Genomic DNA, 27,951 nt, shown 5'->3' on the forward strand with positions numbered 1-27,951 from the left:
CCCCAACCTCCATATCCAGCAGACGGAGACCAGAGTAACCCATGACATATAAACTGAGACACCTATACTGCCCAAGTGACCCCAGAGATATTTATTTTCTACAAAACAAAAAACAAAAACAACAAAAAAAGATACACCCCCAAATGCAGTATAAACTCTGACTCTGGAAGGAATAAGCAACACAGCCTCAGGCAGAAGAGAGCAGGTGGTAGAAACATTCGATGTAGACCTGGAGAGGCGCAGAGAACATCCTCCAAATAACTATTTGAACGAAGTAGGTGGGAGGCCAGGGGATGAGGGGACTGGGGGTAGTTGAGAGATTAGCCTCAGTAATGCCTCTGGTAAGATCCCATTGGGGCCTGGGGCCGCCCCACCTGTGCTGTGGTTTGGTTAACCAGGTGGGAGAGAGCAGGGCCACTCTGGATCAGGGTGTCCAGAGCCTTCTGTACACTTGGATTGTCAAAGTTGATACCTGTGGAAGACACAGACCTCTGGCTAGCCATGTTGCTGGCAGGTGCCAGGCGACTGGAAGGCTGGCCAAAGAGCCCTTGGGAAGGAGCCCCAGGCCTGGGGCCCATGTTCCGAGCAGATCCCGCCTGTCCCAAAATGTTTGGAGGCTGATTGCCAGAGGCCTGTGATCTTTGCTGAGGCTGGCTGTTCACTGCTGTGGAAAAATTCTGGTTCTGGGTGTTTCCGGCAACGACTGAGGGAGATGCAGAGCTGCTATTGGCCACAACCGTGCCACTATTGAAGAGGCTGAGGATTTTGGCCTGAAGCTCTTGCTGGGAGGTGGGGGGTGCAGCTGGAGTGGGTGTAGCAGAGGGGAGCACTTGGCCGCTCTGGAGCGGTTGGGAGCTTGGCTGTGTCTTCAGCGAGGCACCCGAGGTCGCCCCGAGTGGTTGGCGGGAAATCGGGCCTAAAAGACAGAAGGAGGAGGTATCGGGTTGAAATACCCTCCGTGGGCAGGAGGCTTAGCAGCCAGGGAAGAACAACAATTACTGATCACATCAATCACATGATACACAGACTATAACATCAACTTCCCAAAGGGGCTACTTCATGGTATGTGCTGTCTCCAGAAAACAGCTTAATTGCCCCAGAGGACTACTTAAGGAAAAAAAGGGCATCCATCTCAGTTACCAGGTGGCCAGCAATCCTAGCCCACCCAACACCACATTAACTACAGGGAATGAAATTCACTTCCCAGATCTTAAGTTACCATTATATCAGCAAGGACAGCCCATGGGAGAACCCAGGGCATGAGCTCATTCCCCTTACCCACCCCAAAGAGCCTGGGCCTGCCACCCTCCCAACAGAGCCTGGGGGTTAGAGAAATGCAGAGTCAGAACTTCACCTCGGCCCTGCCACGTAGCTCACCAGGCAGAGAGTCGGTGCTGCTCCTCATAAGGCGCTCCTTCCGCTCTCGCAGGTAGTTGATGATCTTGTCAGTCTCCTCAGCAGTGAGGTACCTGTTGTCTGCTAGTAGGTTGATGAGGCTTTGGATGGCTGGAGGGTGCCCCCCACGCACTCCTTCATCGGGGCCCCCGCGCTCCCTTTCCTGCAGGATGGCCTCATCGGCCATCTTGGCTGCCTGTCTGGCAATCTCCTCACGTTCCTTCTCTCGACACTCGTTCTTGTAGCGCTCATAATTTCTGGCCACTAGCACCATGGCATCTGCCTGTGGCATGTTGCGATGCTCTGCAGGAGAGAATGACAGGACTTACTTTATCCCCTGACACACCTGAGTGCCTACCTGCTGGATTCTACCGGGCCTTTCCTAACCTCAAACCAGCAAGAAAACCATTTTGGTGACAAAAAGCTGTGGGATAGGGAGCAGAGAGGAAGGAGATGAAGGCTGGGAAGATAAGTGAATAGATTTCTTTGGTGGGGAACACACACCTTTCACAGAGCTGGTTCTTTGGGGGAATTCCTAGATCACAGACTTGTAGCAAAAATCAAAGAAACACGACCATCTCCCAGAGATTCAAAAAGACCACATAGGGAATAACCATGGGAGGCAGGCCGCAGGGTGCCAAAAAAGGCCTTCTGTAAAGCCTGCTCTCCACTGAGATGCTCAGCACAGAGCCAGCCTACTGTTTTTGAATTCATCAGTTCAAAGGTCATGGATTAAGATCAAATGTGACCCTAAATAACCTCCTCTCCTCAGCTGGGGGCAACATGACTTACAGGGTGGTAAGAAGCCTCAGAACTTTACATAAATGTCCTCACACATCTTGAGAACTACTCGAGAGACAAATGACCAAATGACCTAGTGGAGAACCTTACGTATTTTATGGTTATGGGTGCAACCCATCAGGTAAAGAGGTTCCGAGTGTGGTGGGAAAAGGTAAAAGTCTGCCCTGGAGGAGCAATGACCAGGGCATCAGTTGTCTGAGTCCCAACATTCTGAGTTGGGACTACTACTACTACTACTAAAAGCGACTTCAGGGAAGGGCTTCAAGGGCTTCCTGGGCCTCCTCCTTGCCCTTCTGCCCCTTCAACTCCTCTAATACACTTGTACACAGTATCCTCATCGCCTGTTGTATTCTCTGTCCCTTATCACGAAGTCTGGTGAAATCAAGGATTCTCTTGCGCTCAGTGCAGTGTGCGCCAGGGTGCGCATCTCTTCTCAAGTGACTTCATGTTGGTAGCTTGAAACAGGACAAAGTGGGAGCATTTACACCACAGAGATTAGCCAATGCTGTAAACCACACTGCTTCCTGATCCCTCCCCAGAACTAGTTGTTAAACATTTGCCAGTATCCTACTGTCTATACCTATGGGCTAAATATACGGTGTTCTATACAGTAGGCCCAGAACTGTCTCCACTGAAAGAATATCAGACTCAAGAAATGACCATGCAGGCTTCTCCAGTATGCTTCTAAAAGCGCCCTACCATATTTGAGTGACCTGCAAGTTATTTGCCCAAACCTGCTTCTTCTGAGTAAGGTATGAAAGAATTAATGGACTAGTGACTACCTCTGGAATTCTGATATACTTGGGCCTCCGTACCTTGTGGGGTTCCAAACATGATGTTGACTGTGCAGGAGCGGTGAATCTGGTGTTGCTGGGTGATGACAATAGCAAAAGGAGACCCACCCCTGCTAACATCCTCCAAGGCTTGTGACAGTGACACCTCTGTGTTGAGGAAGATCAAGTCCACTACCATGCCTAGGTCTCGTACCTTTCGCCCCACAGATTCAGCATAATCTCTGTAGAAACAAATAGGATCCAGGTGAGCACTCCCTGACCAGCTCCCAATCTGTACACTGCTGCACCTCAGCCAGGAGTGTGCTCCTATCACGAGTTCAAATCTTAGCATATCCAGTGTCTCCCTAGTGTCCACTTCAGGATCCAAGAATCTAGACCAATTCCTTCTTTTACACTAGTCCAGAGTGGTTATGACTAGCTAAGAAAGGTCACACACAAGTTGCCAACAGCACAGTACTTAGTACCCAGGTCCTTCTCTTGGTCCTGTAGTCCAGTGGTCCTTCCTTAAACACCATCCTCCTGCCTAAGACTTGTAACATGTATCTGTCTTTGGGGTGGCTGCATAATATAATGGAAAAAGACATGGGCTTTAATGCTAGAAAGAGAAGTCTGGATCCCAGCCTTAGTGTTTACTTGTGAAGATTTAAGCAAATCCTTTAACCTCTTATGAAACTGTTTCTTTACCAATAAAACCAGAACAATATGGCTCAGTTCCTGTCATTCCCTTGACCTTCTCTCCAATCTAAATTAGATCCTTGATGTATTTCTTCTCTGAGGGCTCATCACCAATACATCCATTTTTGTCATCTGCCTGACGAGGGTGTAAGCTCCACAACAGGAAGGGGCCCTGTGCATGCTTACCATCACAGCCCCAGTACCTAGATTCGTCATACATATGGGAAATGAGCTGAATGAATATATATGTGACGGGAGGAGTGTAAAGATTAAAAATAATTTAAGTAAAGCACCAGCAAAGGGGTAGAAGAGTAGGTGCTCAGAAAATGACAGCTATTATCATGTGTCGAGAACAAAAAAAAGCCATCTATAGTTAAAGCGGTATCTATCTCTGACAAGGCAGCCCAGAGCCTGGAGGTTCTTCCTGCCGCTTGGTGTCCCAACACCTATTTCCCTAGTCTCTGCCTTGAAATTAGCTCTTTAACCCCAAACTGCTAGAAAACACATGAAGTTATTTACTAACCACCTGGGGAAAGGGAAGATAGCTAGTGCCAAGCTGCAAGTTGCTATGCTTCCTTCTGCCTCTCCGCTCAGTCTCTTTAGGAAATAATGTGAAAAAGAGGTGTGCAGAGAGGTACTGTAAACTCTGGACTGGCTAGAAGGGTCTCCTAACAGTTCTGCAAGATCATGGCACTACACAAAGAAGGCTTGGCTGACAAATGCAGAGACATGTGCCTCCCAAAGCACTGGGGATTCGGGTTTTTCCATCAAGGGAGCATCTATTGCTTTGCATGACCAACATATATTCTCTCTTCAATATTCCTTTGGGAAAGCACCCTTCTCCTACCCTGTCCACATGATTCCATAGGCCCAACTGCACCTTTAGCTCTAGGAATGGGTACATGACCTAGCCCTGGCCAATCAAGGCATCCCAGCACTGCTGGTTCAAGGATGGGAGAGTGAACTAGGTCAGTCCAGTGAGAAACAGTTCCAGGCCTTTAGGTGGAAGCACTGGGAAAGAGAAGCTTCTGCTAAGATAAATGTCTAGGATCAGTGCCCTTCTGCCTTTTAAGGTAGAAAGCTTGTCCGAGAATGAAGGTGACTCAGAGACCAAGTCTTGATGACATGGTTTGAGACCCTGGATGTGGCCATATCTGAAGCTCCCAGTCAAGCAAACTAAAATTTCGCTTTGGGGCCAGAGCCAGTTTGTAATGGGTTTTCTGTTAAGCTATAAATGACATAACTCTGGGTGAACACAGGAGAGCAATGCTAGAATACACAGCCCAAATTCAGTGGGTACAACTGCCAAAGGAAGTTTTAATTTCTCTTCTAACCTTTCTCCTTACGCAGGAGAAATAGCCAAAGGATTCTTACTTAGTCTGCTTGTTGACCACAATCACAGAACAATCAACAGGCCTCTCAGCATCAAAACGTCTCTGGATTTCCTCAAAATATTGACGATAAAGTTCTTCTCTACGTCGTTCCTCACGTTTCAAACGCTCTGTAAGAAACCAACAAGGAAAACTGAAATATGGACTGTTCCTTTCTATAAAAATAAGTTACAGGGCACCTGGGTGGGTCAGTGGTTGAGCATCTGCCTTTGGCTCAGGTCATGATCCCAGGGTGCTGGAATTGAATCCCCCATCGGGCTCCCCAGAGGGAGTCTGCTTCTCCCTCTGCCTATGTCTCTGCCTCTCTGTGTCTTGTATGAATAAATAAATAAAATCTTAAAAAAAAAACCCCAAAACAGCATTATTAAAAAAAAAAAAATAAGTTATAGGCCTTATTGTGAATCCTGAACTATTTGTAGGCCAAGATCATAACATACACATTCTCTCTAAATTATTCTTCAGGACTTTCTAAAAATAGTTTGCATTTTGATGATTTACTTTTAAGCTGAATGATCCCTACACACTATAGCAGGCTATTTGTATTTCTTTTTCATGGAATGCTCCACCAAGTCATTAGTCCCTTTCCAGTTGGTTATTCATTTCCTGTTTCATTTATCAAGTGTTCTACCAGTAACAGAAATAAACTGCTGCTTTACCTTTTGCACGAGATTGACTTTCTGGGCCTGGAGGGCCTCGTCCATCAAAGCTATCTCTGTAGCGGTCAAAGTAAGCATCGTCCTTCCTCCTGCAATAGTCATCCATTCGCAGGTATCGGTCATAAGAGCTTTCTCTCCTGAAAAGTGGAAGAAATGCTCACAAAGTTAAAACTCACCTATGCTGTAAAACTCAGATACAGAATTCTTCAACACCCAGTCCCCTGTAAGGAAGCGACACAGTAAGGCAGGGCATATAGATTAGACAAACAAGGTCTGTGTCTGAAATTCACCACTTATCAGCTCTGTGGCTGTGACTGTGTTAACAGTCATTGCAAAATGACTGGGGTGGGGGGGGGTCGGGATGTACAAAAAGCTCTCAGAATAGTCCCTGGATTAAAGTAAATGCAAAGTAACTGACAATAACTATGGATATTAATTTTGATGTTTCTCCATCCCTCTTGCCTAAAAACCTAAAAGTGTTTTTTAAAAACTATGGTTTAAAATACATATATAAATAGTATTTCAAAGAAACACAAAGTTCTCATCACCCTGAGCAGAACACTCAGAACAGAAACTCTATACCCATTAAGCAGTAACTCTTCACTTCCCATCCCTGTAACTGCTAATCTATTTTCTGTCTATGAATTTGCTTTCTCTAGATATTTCATGTCAGTGGACTCCTACAACATTTGTTCTTTTGTCTGGATTATTTCATTTAGCATTATGTTTTCAAGATCATCCTTATTGTAGCAGGTGTCAGAATTACCTTCCATTTTACAGTATTCCACTGTATGGATATATCAATTCATCTCTTGGTGGACATTCAGGTTTTGTCCACCTTCAGCTACTGTGAAGAGTGCTGCTATGCACATTTACATACAAGTAATTGTTTGAGTACCTCTTTTGGATATATACCTAGGAGTGGAATTGATGGGTCAGAGTAATTCTGCTGTATTTGATTTTTTGAGGAATCTCCCACCAACTGTTCTTCATAGCAGCCACACTATTTATATGCCCACCAGCAACGTATGGAGGGTTCTATTTCTCCACGCCTTGTCAATACTTGTTATTGCTTGTTATTTGCTGTTGCTTTCCTTAATAGATGATTATAGTCATCCTAGTAGGTGTGAAGTGGTAACTCACTGTGGCTTTGACAATGCATTTCCCTGTTGACTAATGATGTTGAGCCTCTTTTCACAGACCTGCTGGCCACGTGTGTATCTTCCCTGTGTTTGTGCACTGCGAAAACGATTTGTGCTTTTTTCCCATCTATACAATGCTGCCTTTCATAGGTCACATGAAGAGATCCAGATTCATTCACTAAGCATAATTCATCAAACATTCACACATTTAGCAAATATTTATTGAGTAGCACATCTGCCACTTGCTAGACATTAGAAAAATAAGGCTGATAAAGTCGCTGCCCTCACAGAGCCTTCAATTAGTTCAGCAGAACACCCATAAAAAAGACTTACAAAAAAAAAAAAAAACAACAGAAATCCAAGCAGATGGCTGTATATGTACCTGTACATGGGCTCTCGGGAGTCTCTCATATCTCTGTATCTGTCGTACATGGGATCCCGGTGATCTCGAAAATCCCTAGAGTCTCTTAGATCACGAAAGTCTCTAAGGTCCCTCATGTCCCGAGCATCCCGCATACTTCTGCTGTCTCTGTGATCCCGAATGTCTCTGCTATCTCTGTGGTCCCGCAAGTCTCGCGGATCTCGCATGGCTCTGCTATCCCGGGCATCCCGGCCATTTCTGCCATCCCTGGGCTCTCTCCTTGGACTTCCTCGGATTGGGGATCTATCACGTCGTGTATCTCGACCGTCTCCAAAACCATATGGATCTCTGTGGGAGGTAGCAAGAAGGAGCTAAGACAAAGAAATTGAAGGTAGCCAACCCTTCAGCTCTTTATTGGAGGAAGCCCCCACCCTATCCAAGCATTTTTCTCTAAAACACGGCAGCCAAACAGTGAGAACATGACTAAAATTTGAAGACAGTCACCCAACTGGTCAGCAAATAAAGACTAGTAGGTTCCAGGATCTCAAAGGATTAGGACATCAAAAGAATAATGTATGACTCAAAGCCAAAGATTCTGGCAGGGGTCACAGTATTTGTCAGGTATCAGGGAGTAATTCAGTATTCCTTATACATGTCATGCTATCATCTCAATCTCCAGGTTTTCAAAGTGGAAGCATCTTCCCCCTAGAACCTGCTTTTCCCCACCAGACATGTTTGAAAGAGATTCTAAAAGGGGTGAAAGTTGGAGGGACATATGAAGACTCATGAAGAAAAAAAGGAGCAAATGCACAATCTCATACAAAGTAACAGTGATCAAAGTAGTTGTTCCTGAAGTACAGAAAACGTCATTTAAAATATTGAGCAGGATAATCAAATTAAGGGGGGATAAAAAGCACAACATGACACACGCAATAAAGTATAAAGACATTCAGCTTTTCTGTCTTCACAACGTAGTTACTGAGTAGTGGTCTCTCTCAATCTGAATTTAATGCAGAACCCAGTTCCTTTTCATTAATTTTTTTTTTAACTGTGAAGTCACAAATATGTTTGGGCCACTCCCATTCAATATTCCTCGTAAGACATCCCACCCCACCAGAAACTCAGTCTCAAAATGTCTAAAATTCTTATTCGGGGTGCCTGGGTGGCTCAGTAGGTTAAGCATCTTAGGCTCAGGTCATGATCTCACAGTCCTGGGATTGAGCCCCACATCAGGCTCCCTGCTCAGTGGGGAGTCTGCTTCACCCTCTCCCTCTGCCCTTCCTGCTCGTGTTCTCTCTCTCAAATGAATAGTCTTTAAAACAAAAACAAAGAAACTTCTTATTCAACCCACTTCTTAGTCCCATTCCCAAATTTTTCACTTCTGCCGAAAATCATCTTTCTAGTTAACCAAGGCTTATGTTCTTGAAAGTCAATGTTGAAATGTTGATTCTTCCTTTCTTTTCCCCATTTAGTCAGTAGAATCCTTGTCACTTTTCCTTTTCATTCCCTCTGGATTCACAAGTATAACCCAAACCCTTATTTTTATGCTTGATACCAAGTTTCCAAAAAACAAAAACCCAAACCCAAAACCAATCTTCCAAATTTCAAGTCATTCAACACATAAATACCAGATTAACCATCCCAATCTCCACCTGTTACCAATTGCAGCTTGACAATCATACTTCTAGATACCCCTCCCTAACAAATCTGGACCCTTCCCTACTATTGTTCTCTCATTTCCTGATTCAACCTTCTCAGTTTTGTTCTAATGATTTAACTCACATGATCCTATCTGCTTCAGGATTTCTATTCATATAGTTTTCCAACTTGTAATATTTTTCCTGTGCCTTCCTCTCAGGCAAGATCATGTCTCAAATCTTCCAAGAATCTCTAATCTCCCTAATAACTGCTGATTTTTCCTGCTGCTCAACTCTTAGAGCACTTACTATTTCTATTACTCATCTCTATCTGATATTTACCTTTTCACAATGTCTTCTTGTTTGACCTATTTAAGGATCAGCACCTGCATAAAATTTGCCCTTAAACTCCTGGACTTTCCCAACAAACATGCTCCTCCTCCAGTCATTTCCATCTCAGTAAATGGCACACCCACCTACTCAGTTGCTCAAGTCAGGGAACCGAATGTCATTCTTTCTGAAGCCCCATCCGCTCTTCCAATCACATTTGCAAGTTCTGTTCATTCTTTCTCTGAAACTGATTATCAATTCTGTCCACATTTCTTGACATCCATTAGCAATGCTGCAGGCCAATCCATAATGACCTCTCTCTCTAAAACCACAGCCAAGAGACTTCTACCATGGTGAAAGATTTCCCCATTTCTGCTCTTGCTCCTTTTCTAATCTTTCTCCAAATTATTCTAAAGTGATTTTTCAAATATATAAAAACCCTTCACTGGTTTCCCACAGTATTGAGAATTAAATCCAAAATCTCTGGTAAGAAACTTGGCTGTCTTCTCAAACCTCATCCCCTCCAGTCCCAAGTTTACCACTATCTAGCCATGCTGGCCTTTCACCTGTAACTAGTCACGGTTTTTCCTGATGCCTCTACTTGGGCAGCAAGAACAGATCTGTACACATTCTCTAAGTCTCAGCATAGAGTATGTGTCTCTTACTCCTGATTCTAAGAGTCTAAAAGTTTATTTTCTGCCCTTAAATCCCGGCCACACTTTCTCATAGCACTGTTTTTACTTGTCATTCGTCACAATTTGACATATCTATTTACGTGTGTAACGGCTGTCTGCTCTACTAGACTGCGAGTCCACGAGGACAAGGATTGTCAATCTGACTCTCCACTATCAACCCACTATGTAAGTTTATAATGTCTGGCATGCAGCAGATGCCCCATGACTTATGTTGAATGAATTTTGCTCCTGTACATATTTCTATCACTGCACTTATCACACAGTTCTGTAATTATCTGTTTACATGGCTTCTCTACTAAAGAGTAAGCTTTCTTGAAGTCTTTGGATCTCTAGGACAACAGAATGGAGTTCAATAAATGTTTAAATTGTGAGCAGGCATCATTATTTGATTTATACTTTTGTCATCTGCCATGATTACATATATTAGGCAGCCATCATGATGCCATCAAGCTTGGTCGAAAGCCTCAATTTCACTTCATCCACATGGGCACAGCAAAAATAATTCAAACGCCAATTTTGGATCTATGAAAAGTTCTTGTACATATTTTAAGGCTCATAAGTACTCTTGATTTGTGGGAACAAACATATGGGAGACCAGGGAGTTTAGTACGTAATGTGGGAAAACATTTAGGATCCTATGGGAAGGGATAACTGTAAATATTTTTGGATTAATGATCAGCAGATAAACCTGACTTGGGGAGCAGTCAGAAGTAGTCATTAGAAGTAGAATCAGATTTCAAGTGTTCTTGGCAATCAGGGATGAGATATAACATGAACCTAACAGACCAAAGACCACACACAAAGTCTTTCGTGGTGGAAATGAGGGGTGCGGATATAGATAAGAACACGGAGTCACAGCACATTATTCACAGCCTTAGGATAATTAAAAATGCCATACTGCTCTCATTCTTTTGAATCCACTGAAATACCTTACTTACCTGTCAGAGTCCATCCCTGGAGGCTGACCACAACCCTAGATTCCCAAAGTCTCAGTTCATGCTTCTAGTGCGGGAAGGCAAGCACTCCCTTTCCCTCAATGAATCTAAGTCCATGTGCAACAAAACTAATTCCCCCTCAATTGCCTTCTGAGTAAAATGTAGAAAAGATGATATTCACATGGGGGAGAGAACCAAAGGAATGGTGGAAGTAGGAACAGAAAAGATAATAATATGAAAAGGCATAGCTTTTCTCCTTTCTCCAAAAGAGGAGCAGTATAGCAGAAGCTGTTCTTCTAGAGACAAAAACAAAAAACCTTTTGGGGTCACTTTAGGACCCAAACAAAGAATTCCCCAGAACAAAAGCGCTCCTGCTGCTGGCCCCAACATCTTTCTCAAAACAAGAACCAGCTAATAAAAGGGAGGTACAGGGTGCAGGATTCAGAGTGCCGCAAAGATGAAGCCTCTGAATGAGATGCTTGACCTTAGACAACAAGTGGGTTATAAAAAGCAAGTTTCTGGAGAATAGGTTCACAATCTCATCTCACGGCACCAGAGGTTTTTACTGGACACCAAATGCAGTGTACCCTCAGGTACCAGGTCACTAGAGGCTAAAAAGAAACTGAACCTTTAAACTGAACCAGTTACATAAATTTCAGCACCAGGGTCCACAAACTGAAGGCAGATGACAAACACTACTAAAGTAGTTATAAATTTCTCATCTATTCAGTTGAGGGAGAAAAGCCAAATGCTCTTTGCCTTGAGAGAAATACAGTCATATCATTTGGAAACATTTGAGAGGTAAGAGAAGAAGGGTAAAAGGAAAAGCCATGGCTCAGATGGTTAAGTGACATGCTTCTGGTAGAAATGCTTTTCTTCCTGGGACTAAAGAGGTATGCAGAGCACCAGGTATTTGAGAGCCTAAAGAGTAAGAAATGACAGATGATCATCTTGGAAGACTGTGATGGACTTTGAACTTCTTTTCCTCCAGAGACTGAAACCACAAGCCCAGGATGGTGTCCTTTGGCCTTGGTTCTACAGAATGTCATGGAGGAGGGCCTCTGTCCTTTTTGTCGGCGTCTCCTTTCTGTTCACTGGAATATTTTCTTTGGGCGGGCCGGTTTTTCTTTTTTTGCTCCTGAAAAAAAATTCTTCAATAGTTCTTGGTACTTCTGTTCTGTCAGATACCATCCACAAATATCATTATCTAAATAGCTGGCTGCTGTGTGATGTTGATCCCCCACCACAATGGCTCCATGCTACTGTGAGAAATGGAAACAATAGACCTGTGCAGTATTTTGCCATTAGGTGCTGGTAGGATATGGGGTGCAATGAGATATCACACCTCACAGATCCAAGTTTTCTAAGTGTCCATGTTTCTCCCTAGGAAGCATGCTGATGATTTTCTTAAGCACAAATAGAAAAGTTTTCCGTTGGTAGAGGTGGCACTTGCTGAGAACTGAGTGCAGAGGTGATCGCAGCCTGGAATCGTAACTTGCGAGGCCCACCTAGAGCTAGTGTTGTCTCATACCCAAGGAGCAATTGGTTGTCAAAGGAATGAGCATTGTAGAGCAGATAGAATTCATCTTGAGCCACATAAGAAATTTGTCTATAGCTAGGATTTCTGATGAGCCAATCCCCGATGACTTTCACCAAAAGAGGCACCAAGCTTAACATCCTTAACACGTGGGGAAAATTCTCTGCAGAGCTTTTGATGTAGACAAATTGGTTCTATTTGCTCTTTTTTAATGTCAGACAGGAAGGTTTAGGAAATGCAGACTCTCACTTGGAGGCCACAACTGTGTAGGGGTATGCTCCAAGACCTGGATTGCCAGGGTGTTGAGCTGAAGATAGAAACTGAGAACATCTGAGGTACGACCAGAATCATGGTCCAGTGTTTGAAGAGGGTAAGGGCCAGTGCCTAGCATCAATGCTAGACAACTTACATGGTAACTAAGTAATGTTATTCAAGAGTCCAGTGAAGTGGTCCAAGGGTTAAATAATGAGAATTCCGGCCGAAATTTGATCCAGAGCAGATTCCTGATGCAGAGTTTTGTGCTTGGCTGGACCAATATTGTCAGAATTACACACTGACAGCTGGAGTCATTAGGGAGGCACATTACTGAATAGAGAGCAATGCCAGCAGAACTGTGGCTTAGAGACATTTGAAGAGGTGATAATCCTGTGAAAACTCCCAAAGATACTTAGGTGTTTTGACACTCAAGGTTAACGTCCAGCAAAACAAGGTGTTACAAAGGTCTTGCCAGAATACTTAGAAACAATTTTATTAAAAGGAGCAACACTGAAGACATAAAAATACAACTTAAGGGAAATATTTGCCACAAATATGCTTTTTTCCCCCCTGTGAACAATGCATTCCCTACGGCTGGGGACACATAAATGATTAGGGTTGCCAAAAGGCGGCAGTTTGGCTCTTGTCAACAGACTGGTATATCTGGAATTACTTCAAGGCTCTGACTGGAAGTATCCACCCAAAGAGTGATATCCAGTGTTCACCCTTAGAGAAATGATTCTTCCAAGCTAGTCATCCATCTTGCCTACTTATTCCATTTTATTTCTGCCCTATTGGTATCCTGTAAGAGACAATACATGATCAATGTGATGACGACAAAATGTTAGTGTTCTGTTTTGAGTACAATATTCAAATTTGTCTGGCTTAAGAGTTTTAAAATTTTTATTCTTAAAAGTAAAAAACTGGGACTCTCTACTCAGGTTTTAGATGAGGCTCAGAAGGGATTTTACTAAATGTGATTATCCTTCTTCCCTGAACCTGATTAATAAGCATGACTATATGACACTTCATCATGTTAAATAACATGCTGAGGAACCCAGTTAGGGACATAGCACCAAAGGGGAAGACTGATTCTTGTTGGAAATTAAATTAGCCCAACTGTGCCTCCTATTGATTGTAAAAAAAGGCAGGAAGCTACTGCCCTATCCACATCCCAAACAACCTCATTTTAGAAATTATTTCCGAGGAAGGTGATATTTTAAAAGGTATATAAAAGTGACATATTTATATATCTGTAGGGAGAACATTTTAAAAATCCCCTCCAATTGTATGTTTTTTTTTGGGGGGGGGGAATCTATTTAAAAAAAGAATAAAAGCATATAGCTTTTTCTTTCATTATAGATGAAATTATAGAGCTGCATTTTAAACTGGGATGAAATTAATCTTTTTAATTTAATGTCCTGGAAACAGCTATACTGGATTCCAAGCAGGGGAAATGGTTATTTCCTCAACATTGCCAATGTTTGTTGAATACTGTATTCAATTAGAAATATTAACAGTATTTAGCTAAGAATTATTAATAAGATGATATAAATCAAGAGCACAAACAGGAACTACTCTGTATTCTGCAATGTGCTTTGTTTTTTGTTATTTTTTGGGGAGGGGGGGTTGCTGCAAAAATACATAGACATTATCCAGAGATTATAAGCATCATGGGGACAAAAGAGGGGAGAGGATTTTACTATTGAAGTCAGTGTCTTTATAGTTACCAATTCCATACACCCTTCTGGTATGCTACCTAGTTCAGGAACACATCCATTGTGTGGAAACTGGAAACTGGATACACACTGGATCTCCTTTCAAGCCAGTTGGCAACCACAGCTTCCAATGAATGCCCCATATTTCAGACCATCTGATGTAAACTTGTAGCCCCCTGTATTCCATGTTTACTGGGGCAATGAGAAGCAACAAATATGGGACTTCCCAAGATCTACAGCATGATTTGGTGCAGCATAATGGAAGCAGACATTATATGGAACTGCTGAAGTTCTGCAGGATTCATTTAAGTTCTTCAGGATACTCACACATACCCACAAAATCAATCAACACAGTATTTACCTGCAAGCTACAGGTATTCCTTATGCTGTTAGAGAGAACAGAATACCAATGTGTATGCTCACTTCTGCAGTGAGACCAATGGATGGCCAGGGCATCCACTTGGTGGTTGTAGTGTAGCTGTAGTTATGGTGTCAGATTTAACTCCTCTGCACGGCAGAGTGCTCAAAGAATCCAACAGAAATCACTACCTTGCTGCTACAGTCTGCTTGAACTTCACAGAGCAGTCATGTCTAATCTATTCCTGGTAGCTTACAAAATACCCACCCTTCACATCCAAGTGGGGGCAACATACACCAAACATAGAGCAGCCTTTTCTCCTGTGAGGAAAAAAAAATAGATGTTTTTGTCTCAAAGGACAGCTGTATGTTATGTGTAAGTTAGTTGGGTATATTATTCCAGGTGACCTGTGGAGCTACCAGTACAGACTAGGATTCATCATACTGAGCAGTGTTCCATTCATTGTAGGAAATGTCGCCTACCATCGTATGTAGTTTAGATACGTAGTTTATTGTGGAAAACTGTTATTTTTACTGAGAGGCAAAAGCAAAATCCATACTGAGTATCCATTTGGGCCACCAAAGACACCAGATATGAAATATACCATATCTGTCTGCATTCCACACAAAAGTGCACACACTGCATCCACTTGTGTACTGTTGGGGAGCTAGTTTGGATACTGTATCTTTGGTGTAAATGGTAACGTTAATAAGGCTCTTCTTTGAGAGAAGGGGCCAATTTAATGCGTATCTCAAGGGTATACATCAGGACTACTACTTTTGTATATGTTAAGGAAATGCCTTTTATTTCCAGAAAAGCTAAGAAAAAGGGAGACTTTTGAGAGTGGAGTGTTTTTGCCCTTTTTATTTCCCCTCAAATGGTAACCCAAGCATGCGAGCAAACAGGGGATCTGCAGCACAGGCACAGCAGCCATCTCTCAAGCAGCACTTTCCATAAACCTGGGTTAACATCTGGACCGGCAGCCATTTGGAATGAAGAGTCGAATCTCTGCTGCCCACTGCAGTGCAGCATGGCACACACCAACGACCCTGGGGCACTCCTCCTGCTGTGGAGGCTCCCAATGACACGTGAGCTGGGGACAGACAGAGGTTTATCCTCTTCCAATCGCCTGCAACTCATGTTGCAGGCTGAACTTGCTGGGTTTGTCACCGAAAACGCAAAGCTTCTCTGCATCTCCTGATGTATGTTTAAAAAAAGCAGCAAGGCCCTTCACACAAGGTTCATGTTCTTATTGTTTGCTTGAGCGTTTCTGATTTGTTGGGGGAAGAAAAGACCCTTGATGTACGAAGTTGGGCTTAACTCCCCAGAGCCCAACTCTCCCAAGGTAACTCACTGCTTCAGGGTACTTTACCTTCGTGTGGGGCTGGGTCTTGATGGAGCCGTATTCATATTTCTTCTTTCCGCTGCCTTATTAATATCTGAAAAGAATAATCAACCCATCTGTTCAATGCTACGGAATAAAAACAAAATCATCAGCACATTTCAAATGAAAGCAACAACAAAAAAACTACAATGACAACCAGATGGTGTAAGAAAATCCATTCAGCAGACACACTGTCACTTGGGCAATTTTTATTAAGTTACGGCAGTACATTGTCATGGTTTGGTAAGGAATATCCCTCAGTTTTCTGGCTAACACAATGCTTTAACACTCTGCCAAGTCCCAAACCTAACAACTGCCCCCTCCAAAAGTAGAAAAGGTTGCCTTCTAGACTTTGGAGTGTCAGCTGTAAGAATTTTTTTTGTGTGGGTGAGTACAGGACAGTGGGAGAGACAGAGTTAAAAAAAAAAAAAAGAGCAAAGGCAAATAATTCCATTTTATGTTATAAAGAAGAAACAGTTGGCTGTTGTCTTAAAACTTCCAATATGCCATGAAGCAGGGCCTACTTTTAATGTGCTCGGTGTTGCATCCCATTGGATAGAATGTTCTAGAATGAGATGTAGGAAAAAATTTTTTAATGAAGTATATTACAGGTTAGCAACTATAACCCTCACAGGTAAGTACCTAAGAATAAGAATTGGTATTTGGTTTGATAGTAAAACACTCCACATAAGAAGTTTTCATTAGAGAAATGTGGCATTTACTAATATGTAAGGGAGAACAGTGGAATCATACAAACTTACAGAAAAGCTAATTTATGTAAAAGTCTGCTTGAGAAAAACAAATCTGCTTTGAAAAAATTGAAGTGAATAATAAAAACACCACATATAAGGAAGAACTGATGCAATATCTAAGGAAATGAAATGTACCAATCTATGCCCAAAGGTAACAAAGGCCAATTTTTATGCCTTAAAGAGTAATAAATGTATTAAAAATCTGAATCTTTGGTTGAATGAAGAAATGAAACTGTGTCCTGCTGCAGTATAATTTTGTTCCCCTTGTTCCATAGTAGGCAATTAGTAGTGTATTTAATGACATTAAATGGTATTAAGCACTCACATAATTAGAGTGCTTTAAAATAGTAATTATGTATTTAAAAAATTCCAACGGGAGTCCTATGATGTGAGATCACAGTACCCTGCTATGTTGTCAACTTTTGAGTTTCTATTCAAGTGAGAATGATCTTCAGTTTCATTTTAAGTCAGTTTCTATTATAATCTAGAAAAATGACTTCTGATAAACTGAAAGTAACATAAATCTAAGAGAAGCATATTTCACCCCAAGTTGCTTCTCCTATTTTTCAATTAAGTAGACACAATGCTATCATCCTTCTATTTTAAAACGATCAGAAAATAATGTCTATATAGGACTTAGCCAGTACTGACTATGGCTTTGGTATGGCAAGTAGAACTTTCACTTACAACCCTGAAAGTTTGGCAATATCTGAATTACACATCATATAATGATAAATCTTATAGGGAATAATACCTAGTTCTCTTATGTGTTATTGTAGAGATTATCAGTTCAGGTTTAGAAGGGCCTACTAACCTAGTCTACTCACTTCGTACTGCTCTCTAATATGGGGTGACTAGGATTCAGAGGAAAATGTCATCTCTTTGATTAAATAGTTTTTAAAGTATCTTTGGAATACACTGAGGGTGGTAGGGGTGTGAAGATATCTTCTAAATAAGCACCATATCTCCCAGCAGGATTCCAAATACTATTAAATGGTCTTGTGAATAAAGAAAACTTCTCTAAACATTGACTTGACCTGAACATTTAGGTTACAGTACAGAACATATGGTACTATTTTAGTTGGCAAGTTTCTATTAATGTTATATAATTTGCCCATATGAAATGAAAAGGACTATTACACTGTTTAATTATATCCAGTTCTGTGAGCACCTACAAATAGGACTGGGGAGACCAATGTAGTCATGAATTACATACTTTTGGGGCAAAACTGGTTCTATTTAGAATGAATGAGGTAAATACTGTACTTTTTTTTTTTTTTTACTTTGAAGTTAGTGAAATTTTTTTGCAATTTTTGGCAAATTATTTAAAATTCAAAATTATTATATCTTTAAACCATTTGATTATAATTTGCTTCCTAATATGTATTTTCATCAAATAATCTAAAGCAATTAATTATATTTGGATAGTGTGGCTTATGTTTCCTCTGTAAAAAAAGAGAACTCTGAAACCATTTTCTTAATTTTTTTCTTAAGTGTCAAGTATTTGTTTATTCACCTCTATTTAAGAGTTATATACCTCCATTTTGGGTGAGATATGGAGAAAATAGAGACTTGGAAATTTCTGATAGTTTCACTGCCACCCAAAAGGACTGCTCAGGTTAGAGGAGGGTTGGGGGATGGGTTTCAGTGAGAGTTATGAAAACAATACTGTCATCACTATTAATCCTAATACACAAAAATATCCTAACACATGGTCACACAGAACTTTTGAAAACCTCTGAGTTCAGAAATGCAGGAAGAATAGAGAAGCTACCAAAAGAACAGATAACTTCAGGGAGCTGATCACAAAAGTGTAATAAAGATTTAAAGAGTCAAGGGGAAAAAACCTCTTGCCCCATCTCAATTTTTTGTCATAATGACCCATCAACTGGAAGGGAGGTTAGACATTCATTTGAGTAAGTTTCTCTTTGAAAATGTAAATATTGGAACTGGTAAAGGGGGCTTTTGTATTAATTAGATGAATCAGATTTTTACCTTCTTAAATCCTTTTAGAGACATATAGTCTACCTCAAGGAAATAAAAATAATATAAAGGAAAAGGAAAAAAAAAAGACATAAAGTCAATTTGGGCACCTTTCTGGACATCTGGTAGAGAACCACAACTGGAATTTAATCAACGAGAGGATAATGGCAACTGTGATGCTTCTTTCTCCTCCTGCCAAATGGCCTTAAGATCCAAAGTCAGTCTCTTAGCACCTCTCTCACTTCAGCCTGGTTGGTACCTCTAGACTTTGTTAAGTAGATTAGCAAGGTGAATGCCATTCAAAAATCACCATCACTACAAGGTACTTTGGCCTGAATATCTTTTAAGTAGTCTTCTGAAAATAGTTAAAAGCACTTTTCAGGTAAGGATTTTTAGATAAGAAAAATACCAACTGAAGGAATCTACATAAAAGGAACAAACGAGAAAATAATCTAGAAAACATGTCACACAGGAAACGGTAGAGCTGTTTTAAGTCACAAAAGATTGGGGCAAAGAACTTTCAAAGAATGACACAATGCCTAATGTACTATTTTAGACTAATATGCTAGACAGGGTTCACACAACGGTTTTTGTATAATGCTATAAATAAAAATGCATGTTTCATTCATAGTACCAAAAACTGCTTTGCTCTATTTTTTAATTGTACTATCCTAAAAACTCTTTTCACCTTAAAATCAGTTTTTATCACAAGTTATCACAATGGAAAACCATAAGGACCATGTTAAACAAAGTGCAGTATGAATCGCTGTACTTAGTGACAGTACCACTGTTTGCAGTTGAAAGAATCCAGAAGCCTATACAATTTCAATAAGTGATTACAAATGAAATAAAATTCTCCAAAAGCTTAGTCGAAAACCAACTAACAATCAGTAATTACTAAATTGGAAATACGTTATGATAAAGATAAAGCCATTTAAAACACCATACTGACAAGAAAGCGGTTATCACACATTAAACTCCTCAAACTGGGAGGGGAAAGGATTGGACTTTTCACTTAAACTGTATTTATGAAGATGATCTTGAGGTATATTTTAACATCAGGGATATGAAACCAGTTATACTGTCATGAGTCAAGGATAAGAGAATGCTCTGATTATGGTTTCTAAATCAATCCTTTAAGCTTACTTTAAAAACTATGCATTCCCTCATATTTGATTATCTCCTTCATTCTCTAATTAAAATAATTATTCTATCTTTAACTGTATTGAATTATTATTCCTATGTACAGGAATGGGAGAAACAATAACTTATATTTACAGAATGCTTATTCTGTCCCAGAGCCTGCACTAACAGCATCATGTGCATTATATCATCCAATCCTTTCTACAACTCTTAAAGTACTATTATGTTCTCTATTTTGCGAATGAGGAAATTTGATATTTAGAGAAATGAAGTGACTTCTCTTTGGTCACATGATGACCAGGAGTCTCAGAGCTAGGATTCAAATCCAGGTCTGTCTGACACCAAAGTGCTTAACCATTATGCTATGCTGCCCCAACAGGGAATGGAAAAACATGGTTTCCATTATTAGCACTTGCTAAGACTCCCTGATCAAAAACGACAGAACCTGGAAAAGGACCAGTCTATGCCAGTCACACCAATGTTTAAGTGCCTTAGACACCCAGCGGGGCAGAACTTACTTATTCAATTACCACTTCAATTTCTATCACCTCAAACTGCAGTTCACCCTTGAACAATGCAGGGATTAGGAGTGCTGTCCCCATGCAGCCAAAAAACTTCTGACTACCTAAAAACTTAACAATAGCCTATGCTGGGCAGCCCAGATGGCTCAGTGGTTTAGCACCGCCTTCCGCCCAGGGTGTCATCCTGGGGCCCCGGGGTCGAGTCCCACGTTGGGCTCCCTGCATGGAGCCTCCTTCTCTCTCTGCCTGTGTGTCTGCCTCTCTCTCTCTGTGTCTCTCATGAGTAAATAAATAAAATCTTTAAAACAAAACAAAAAACAATAGTCTATGTGGACTGGAGCCTTAATAATATGAACAGGTGATTAACACAAAATTTTTTATGATATCTGTATTATATACTGTATTCTTATAGTAAAGTAAGCTAGAGAAAAGAAGATATTATGGAAATCATAAGGAAGAGAAAACACATTTATGGTACTGTAAAAAAAAAACACACATATAGGTGGACTTCTGCAGTTGAAACCCAGGTTGTTCAACGGTCAACTGTACAATGTTTCTGGCTTTGCTCCTGATATTCTATTCACTTCAACACTTCAGACAAAAATTCTCTATCAACATTTAATTTCCTGCCCTTTTTATTTCTTTCGAGGAAAGACCACTTGCCTAATCAGCATATCTGAGTTCTAGTCCTAACAGGGGCAAGGGACTGGTTAGTCAACCTGATGAAATGGATATTCTACCTGTGTTGGTTATGTGGATTCAAGGAGAACATCAGCTAAGAGAAAAAACTCACTAATTAGGATTCACAAAGATTGAGCTAATCCAAACTAGTAACAGTCTGAGCTATAAAAAATGTAATATACAGGTTTATTTAACACAGGTAAAATTTCAACTCAACTGTACAAGTAGAGATCCTTACAGAACTAAATTAACACACTTGAAAGGACAGCTTATAATCAGCTCATCAAATGCCTCTAGGCCTACCATGTGTCACACTCTGTACTAAGCCTTACACATATGGAAATAACAGGACTAAAGTCTCTGCTTTAAAGGAGTTCACTGTTTAATAAAGGAGAGCGGGACATATACACGGATAATCATAATATAATCAAAAGTTGGTTTATAAAAAAAAAAAAAAGTTGGTTTATAGCAGAGACAATGAAGGCCTGTATATGTGGCAGGGGAGAAGAAAAGGGCAGACAGGAGATTGGAAAAAATAAGGGGTAGGAGGTACATGGAGGAGTAAGGGATGGCCTAAAAAGAAACTGAATCCTGAAGGATGAGGAGTTTACCCGCAAGAGAGAAGTCATTCCAGCACATGTAAAGATGAAGGAATGGTGTGAAGAATATAATTAGAAAAACTAAAGGAAGTGTAATGTAGGGAAGAGGGGATAGGAGGAAGAAAAGAGAGTGGAATTACAGATGCAAGCCAGAGTTAGAGAAAGGTCACAAAACACTTTGACTTTGAAAAGGAAAAAATTGGTGGCAAGAGGGCTTGTGTAAACTGAGCTACCATAATAGAGTCTCAGTAAAGCCAAATTAATGAAAGCTTCCTATATGTATATTATCCAGAAAAGGGGGTTGGGAGGATATAAACCTAAGACATTCAAAATATTGCCTATTATACTGATGTTTTTCAAGGGTCACTGGTTTGACAATCAAGGAAAGAGATACCAGAAAAATGTTTAAAAGGTTACAATTTTACCTTCAGTTAAGGAATATTAAAAAAACTTAGGGCCAGAGTCAGTAATTAATTGCTAACAATATTAGCTTAACCTACTGTTCAGGAAGAAATTGACAGCCAAGCACTCTTCCTTATTTTTTTCTAGTACTTTTTTTTTAAGAAGTGTGATAAAAAACATATAACATACAATTGATCATATTAACTATTATTTTTTAAAAGTAAGCCCCAGTGTGGGGCTTGAACCCACAATCCCAAGATCAAGAGTAGCATGCTTTGCCGACTGAGTCAGCCAGGTGCCCTTCACATGAACTATTTTCACATGTACAGTTTAGTATGCTGAGTATATTCACAGTTGTACAACAGATCTTCAGAACTTTTTCATCTTGCAAAACTAAAACTCTTTATACCCATTAGTTTCCCATGCTCCCTCTCTTCATTTATATATATATATATATACACACACACACACATTTTTTTTTCATTCTTCACGTCGCATTCCTTTAATGAAGATATATCAGCATCACCCATGAAGTTAAACGTTATTCTCAGACCCCATCTCAAACTTTGAGAATCTGAGAATGAAGTCTAGGAATCTGTATTATAACAAGCTTCTCAGGTGATTCCTGGCAAGTATTTGGGAACTGTATTATCTATTTATCCCTTTAGCTTATGCATAACATATACTCAGATCCTCCATTTAGAAACCTCTTTAACTCCTGTATTCAAGGAGTAATAACCCATAAACATAATGTTACAAAGAAAATGTCATGACAATGGCTAAAATCTGTCAAAGTATAACCTTTGAAAACAATATAGAAAACATAACTACATTGCTACCTCCAAAGGAAATGGAATCATCAACCAAGTTTCCATTGTAATAAACGTAGTAACAATGTCCAATTATAAGGTCAGCACCCCCACCCACCAAGGAGGAGTGTGCACCAACAACTCTTTAATTTCATCTGATAGTTTAAAAAGTATCCTGAGAACTTAAGCTTCTTTTCCCAATTAGCTAGTTATAAAATAGCAAGAAAAATATTAACCACTGAACTTGCCACTTTTTGATAGCATAATATCCACTTCTTTGAATGGCAAACTGCCAACTAAAGTTCTGTCTGAATTCTGCAGATTGTTTTGCTGGCAGAGGCTAAAACTCCTGCTTCTTCTGAGGCATTTGGTTTTCATATCTAAATGCATCTCTTTGCAAGAAGAGAAAAATGGTCACACACATAATTTCATATCTACACCACTAAAAGCAAAGTGGGTCAAATCTAAATTTAATAAGCCGACCATGGAATCTTGGTAGGTCTGCTTCCTTTGTTCTCAAGAAGGTGAAAGCATCCTATTGATGTGAATAGAAGGAATTAAAATACTGAAAACTACAGATATTCTAACTATTGCTATTACCTCTCGAGTTCAAACTATAATGCCAAAGAACATTTTATAGTTAAATTACAGTTTTGCTTAAAATGTATACCCAACCATAAACCAGAGTTGCCAATTCTATTAGTAATCTGGGATATAAGTATTACTAGATTAGTACTAGAATCTGCTGTTTCCAGTGAAAACTCATTTTCTAAAGCCTAAATCAGGGGTTCTTAAAACTTTAATGTGCATAAAAACTGCAGGGGTTGCTTCTGAAAGGCAGATACCTCAGGCCCCACCTCAACAGACTGGTCAGTTGAGGCGTTAGAGAGCTGTATACTGATATGTATTTTCAACAAACTGTTCTAGTGACTCTGACACTGTCCTAATATAAATTTTTCAAAGAAAGGTTCAGTTTATAATCTAAGTTTTTGTACTGAACGAAAGCATATTTTTCCTTTTTCTTTTGGATATCAAGAATAATTTAAGATTATTCTTGATATCCAAAAGATAAGATTTAAAAATAAATTTCTTATATCCTCTCATGGTAAATACATGTTACTACTACCTCAATCTCCAAATGCATAATTAAGTATACTCATTTAAAGTCAAATTATTCATAATTCAAAGTTCTCCAAAGCTTGCTCACTAACTGCAGGATCAACCTAATCTTTAGCAATTCAAGCATTCTCGATCCAAACCAGGAGACCACTCAAGACATTTTATACAGCTAAAGTTCTAAAACATTCTGCTTTATAAATTCTCCAATGCAACTTAAGTTGCCCTGATCCTTGCCTAAAGTTGTTGGTCTTTATGTAGGTCAACAATAATGTTTTGAATATGAAATAAGGGGAAAAGTTCTGATTCTTTGGAGAATTATTTTCTTAACATAAAAGTAATTAATAATGAGCACTGGGTGTTATATACAACTGATGAATCACCGAACTCTACCTCTGACACTAATAATACACTATCTGTTACTTAATTGGATTTAAATTAAAAAAAAGAAAGAAAAAAGTAATTGGTCTAGTTGACCTATTATCTTAGTTTTTTTAGTGATAGGATAAAGAATGAAAATGATCATCCCTATAAATATTCATATCTGGTGGTAATAAAACCACCATTTAAAAAGCAGCAGGCATGCTGGTATTATATATTTAGCTGTCAGTATACTTCATATTTTTCTAATGTGCTGCTGCTGCAGACAGTGGCCTTATCCTGATCCTTTCATTAACACTTCTCATTAACCAAAGTAACATAGAGGGTAATTTTCTGTTGGTCACTGCCCTTTTAACTTCTTGATAGTTTAACTCTGCTTAAGCCAAATAGTCTAGAGAAACGTGTATGCTATTCACAGGACAAATCTTTTGGCACAATAAAAGCTGACTGAGCTTTAAAAGCACTTGTCTCAAAGACACATGATAATCACTAGTAAACCACAAGGTATAGAGAGCAAACAGTGCGGCAGAAAGAATAGTCCATTTGGGAAAACACTAGGATCTAAAGATACATACAGGATAGCAAGAAAAGAGGCACCAATAATATCTTCCTTTCTTGGACATCTACAGTGCATATGTTGGGCATATTAAAGTTCTGGAATAAGGACACTTCTTAATCTCAATATTTCTCAATTTTGCTTGACCACAAAATCTTTTATCTTCAGTAGTATCTTGAATATGTTCTATAAATACGTGATTTGGACAAAAATAATCTAACTTCTCTGTGCCATTATTTCCTCATACACAAAAAAGATTCAATAATAATACCTCACCTATCTCACAAGATTGGTGGGAACAAATGAGTTGGTACTGTAAACCTGCTTTGTAAATCATATGCACTGCTGGATCTACGTCATCATTACCATTAAGATTAACAGTTTAGGAGCTGCATTTCATTCTTTACGTGGGGAGTCAAAAACAAAGAAACAATGATAGTTGAAGGGAATAAAATATTAAATACATCTCTTCCAGATTTCTCATTCTTAAAAGCACAAGTGAATCCCAATACTTCTCACAGTAGTAACAAGCCATACAAAGGCACTGCCATCTGCAGGCCATAGGGATGGAATGCTTTGCAATAGTTATTAAGAATGAAGTTTCAAACCACAAGGCACTCTTTTTCATCACACCTCTAAAACTTCACCAAAGGACTTAGCTTTTGAGCACTGGCAGACTGAAGCTCCATTTGCTGAAGTTCTGAAATGGACTTGAGTAAAAAATTCTCATTTCTTTTCTAAACAGGACCGATGCTGAGAAATGTGAAGAAAATCATCCTAGCCTTATTTGTAAGTTCTACATTTTGCTCTTACCAAAGTAACCCCAAGGAATGTGGATTTTTTTTTTTTAAACTGTTGAGAAAACAACACCTGAATGGCCTAAAAGCACACTTCTCTGAGTTTCCTTTCAATGGATTAAAGTAAATCTGCTCTCTCACACAGAAAAACAGTTTATGAACAGGCCATACAAATAGAACAGACTGTTTACAGAAATAAGTTAATCTGTCAATGCCTCCCTTTCTTTGAAAGATCTAATTAGCTTTATTCAACAATTCACCAATTGACAGCATCTGATCTAGCAAGTACAAAGGAGCTCCTAAATCCTTCTTTAAATGCGTGTTCATTGGCATGTGACATTGAACAACCTGCACCTAGAAAAATTCCTTCCACTGGGCCTTGAAATATGGTTTCTCCAGCACATTCTACATGGAAAGCTAGTTTCTATGTTTTAGGTTAAAAGATCGTATCAGAGGTTTCAAAGAGTATCTGGAGAGTGACAGATGAGCTAAAAGAAAGGCAAAGAAAGTAGAGTATAGGAAGAAATAGATGTTAAACGGCCAAGAGATCCCCATTACTCACAATGCAAAGAGCTTGGGCTTTACTGGTTGGAAAAAGGCAAGATGAAAGTTAGTTTTCACACCCAGACTGACTCATACAAACATTAAATCTGGAGTTGTCAAAAACCAAAACTGCTCCATCGTCATTATGCAGAAACTGTCAGGTGGTTACCACACCCCGCAACGCTACAAAAACACTGAGGAGGCACACCGGGTGCACTTGAGCTGAAGTTCCTGCGGTTCCCTGGGACTACGGATTGTAAATCAACAATGAGAACGGCTTACAACGAAGAAAGCCTTATAATATTAATTACCATCCCCGAAGATCCTGGGGCATTTCATGGAACCCGCTATGCCTCCGGGAAAAATTCTGTGCACAGAGCGAAAGCCAGGACCACAATTAACCCCATACTCCTTAGGGCAGCGTTTCCCAAAGCGTGGAACGCAGAATAATTTCAGGAGGAACAAGGACGCACTGTTTATTTTAATAGATAGGTATTTATTTTGTTTATGAGCATTAGAAAAATAACTGGCTTTCCATTATACGGCTTGTGATTTACGTTTCCACCTTAAATTCATTTAAGAAGGAAGAAAAAGTCGGTTTAAAAGGAAAAAAAATTAACATTTGGTAAATAGCAATACAGATGGTACACGGACAGAAAGGTGCAACGCGAGAGACTGAAATTTGGGAAACGCCGTCCTTAAAAAAAAATTAAAAAAAAAAAAAAAAAAAGCCCCCGGCGGGTTGTTGGGAGCGGAGAGTGCCCTGGGTCAGGAGACGGAAGAGCCAGCGGACTGGGGCGCCGGCGCTCATTTCCGCGGTAACCTCGGGCACAGTTTGTGGGCCCGGGGTCCGCGTTATAAAAGGAGTGCGGGTATCACCCAAGGAGACAAGGCGCCTCGAAGATGCTGTCAGGGGGCCGCGGGGCGGCGGCGGCGGCGGCGGCGGCGGCGGCGGCGACGGGGCCCAGCGCTCGGTTCGCCGCGCGGCGCCCGGGAGAACGCCCGGAGTGGCGGGCCGGGCCGCCTGTGTCCGAGTTCGAATCCCGACCTGCGCCACCGACTCGCTGAGGACCCGCAGGCGAACGACTTCATCATTTCGAGAAACAGGCGCGGGGTGTGCAGGCCTACCCTACAGAGAAGCTCGGAGAACTACTGCCGGCGGTTCGCGCGCAGAGAGGCGGGCGCGGCGCGGCGCCGCCCGGACCCGAGCCCACCACGGGCCGCCCCGGCTGGCCCGGGCCTGGGCTTGACGGGAGCCAGAGGCCGCGCCCCGCACCGGGCATGCGCAGCTCCGCGCGCACCCGGAGAGGAGCCGAGGCCGCGGCCGCGACAGCGCGTCGAGCGGGCCCTCCCGCCTCAGCCTCCCGGTCCGGCCCGGGCCCCCTCAACCGCCTGCCGTGAGCCCCACGCCTCGGCGGACGGCCACCGCTTCCCGGCACTCACCGCTACCAGCGCGGCGGGCTCCCGGCCGCTCCTTCGCCTCAGGCCCGCCCCTGCCGCCTCCACCTCAGCCCACCTGCCCGCCGTAGGACAAAGGCGCCACCAACCGACCGGCGCGGGCACGAGGCAATGGCGGCCGGGGCGGAGAGTGGGGGCAGAGGGCG

The 27,951-nt window shown here is 41.1% G+C and overlaps 1 protein-coding gene across 4 annotated transcripts; it reads right to left on the reverse strand.

Moving 5' to 3' along the window:
* Positions 1-65: 65 nt before the first annotated feature.
* On the reverse strand, positions 66-27,934 carry NCOA5 (nuclear receptor coactivator 5). Of its 4 annotated transcripts, none has more exons than XM_025470272.3 (8): positions 27,791-27,932; positions 16,053-16,119; positions 7,237-7,563; positions 5,713-5,849; positions 5,040-5,166; positions 3,012-3,211; positions 1,378-1,698; positions 66-916 (listed from the first exon to the last, which is right to left on the reverse strand). In XM_025470272.3, the coding sequence occupies exons 2-8, from the start codon at positions 16,088-16,090 to the stop codon at positions 327-329; spliced, it is 1,740 nt and encodes a 579-aa protein (XP_025326057.1). In that variant the 5' UTR covers positions 16,091-16,119; positions 27,791-27,932; the 3' UTR covers positions 66-326. The 4 variants fall into 4 exon arrangements, with proteins under 4 accessions (XP_025326057.1, XP_025326059.1, XP_048956636.1 ...); XM_025470274.3 differs by having other exon boundaries at positions 1,355-1,698; XM_049100679.1 differs by lacking the exon at positions 7,237-7,563 and having other exon boundaries at positions 27,791-27,934.
* Between the last annotated feature and the right edge of the window lie 17 nt (positions 27,935-27,951).

Source organism: Canis lupus, chromosome 24 (genome assembly GCF_003254725.2).
Source record: "Canis lupus dingo isolate Sandy chromosome 24, ASM325472v2, whole genome shotgun sequence".
NCBI classification, from domain to species: Eukaryota; Metazoa; Chordata; class Mammalia; order Carnivora; family Canidae; genus Canis; species Canis lupus.

Bases quoted from the DNA above. Each gene is read 5' to 3' on its own strand.
- NCOA5 (XM_025470272.3), bottom strand. From the start codon at position 16,090: ATGAATACGGCTCCATCAAGACCCAGCCCCACACGAAG. The intron at 5,167-5,712 runs GTAAAGCAGCAG...GGTTTCTTACAG, and splicing joins AAGTCAATCTCGTGCAAAAG to AGCGTTTGAAACGTGAGGAA. The intron at 1,699-3,011 runs GTACGGAGGCCC...TCTCTCCTGCAG, and splicing joins CATGTTTGGAACCCCACAAG to AGCATCGCAACATGCCACAG.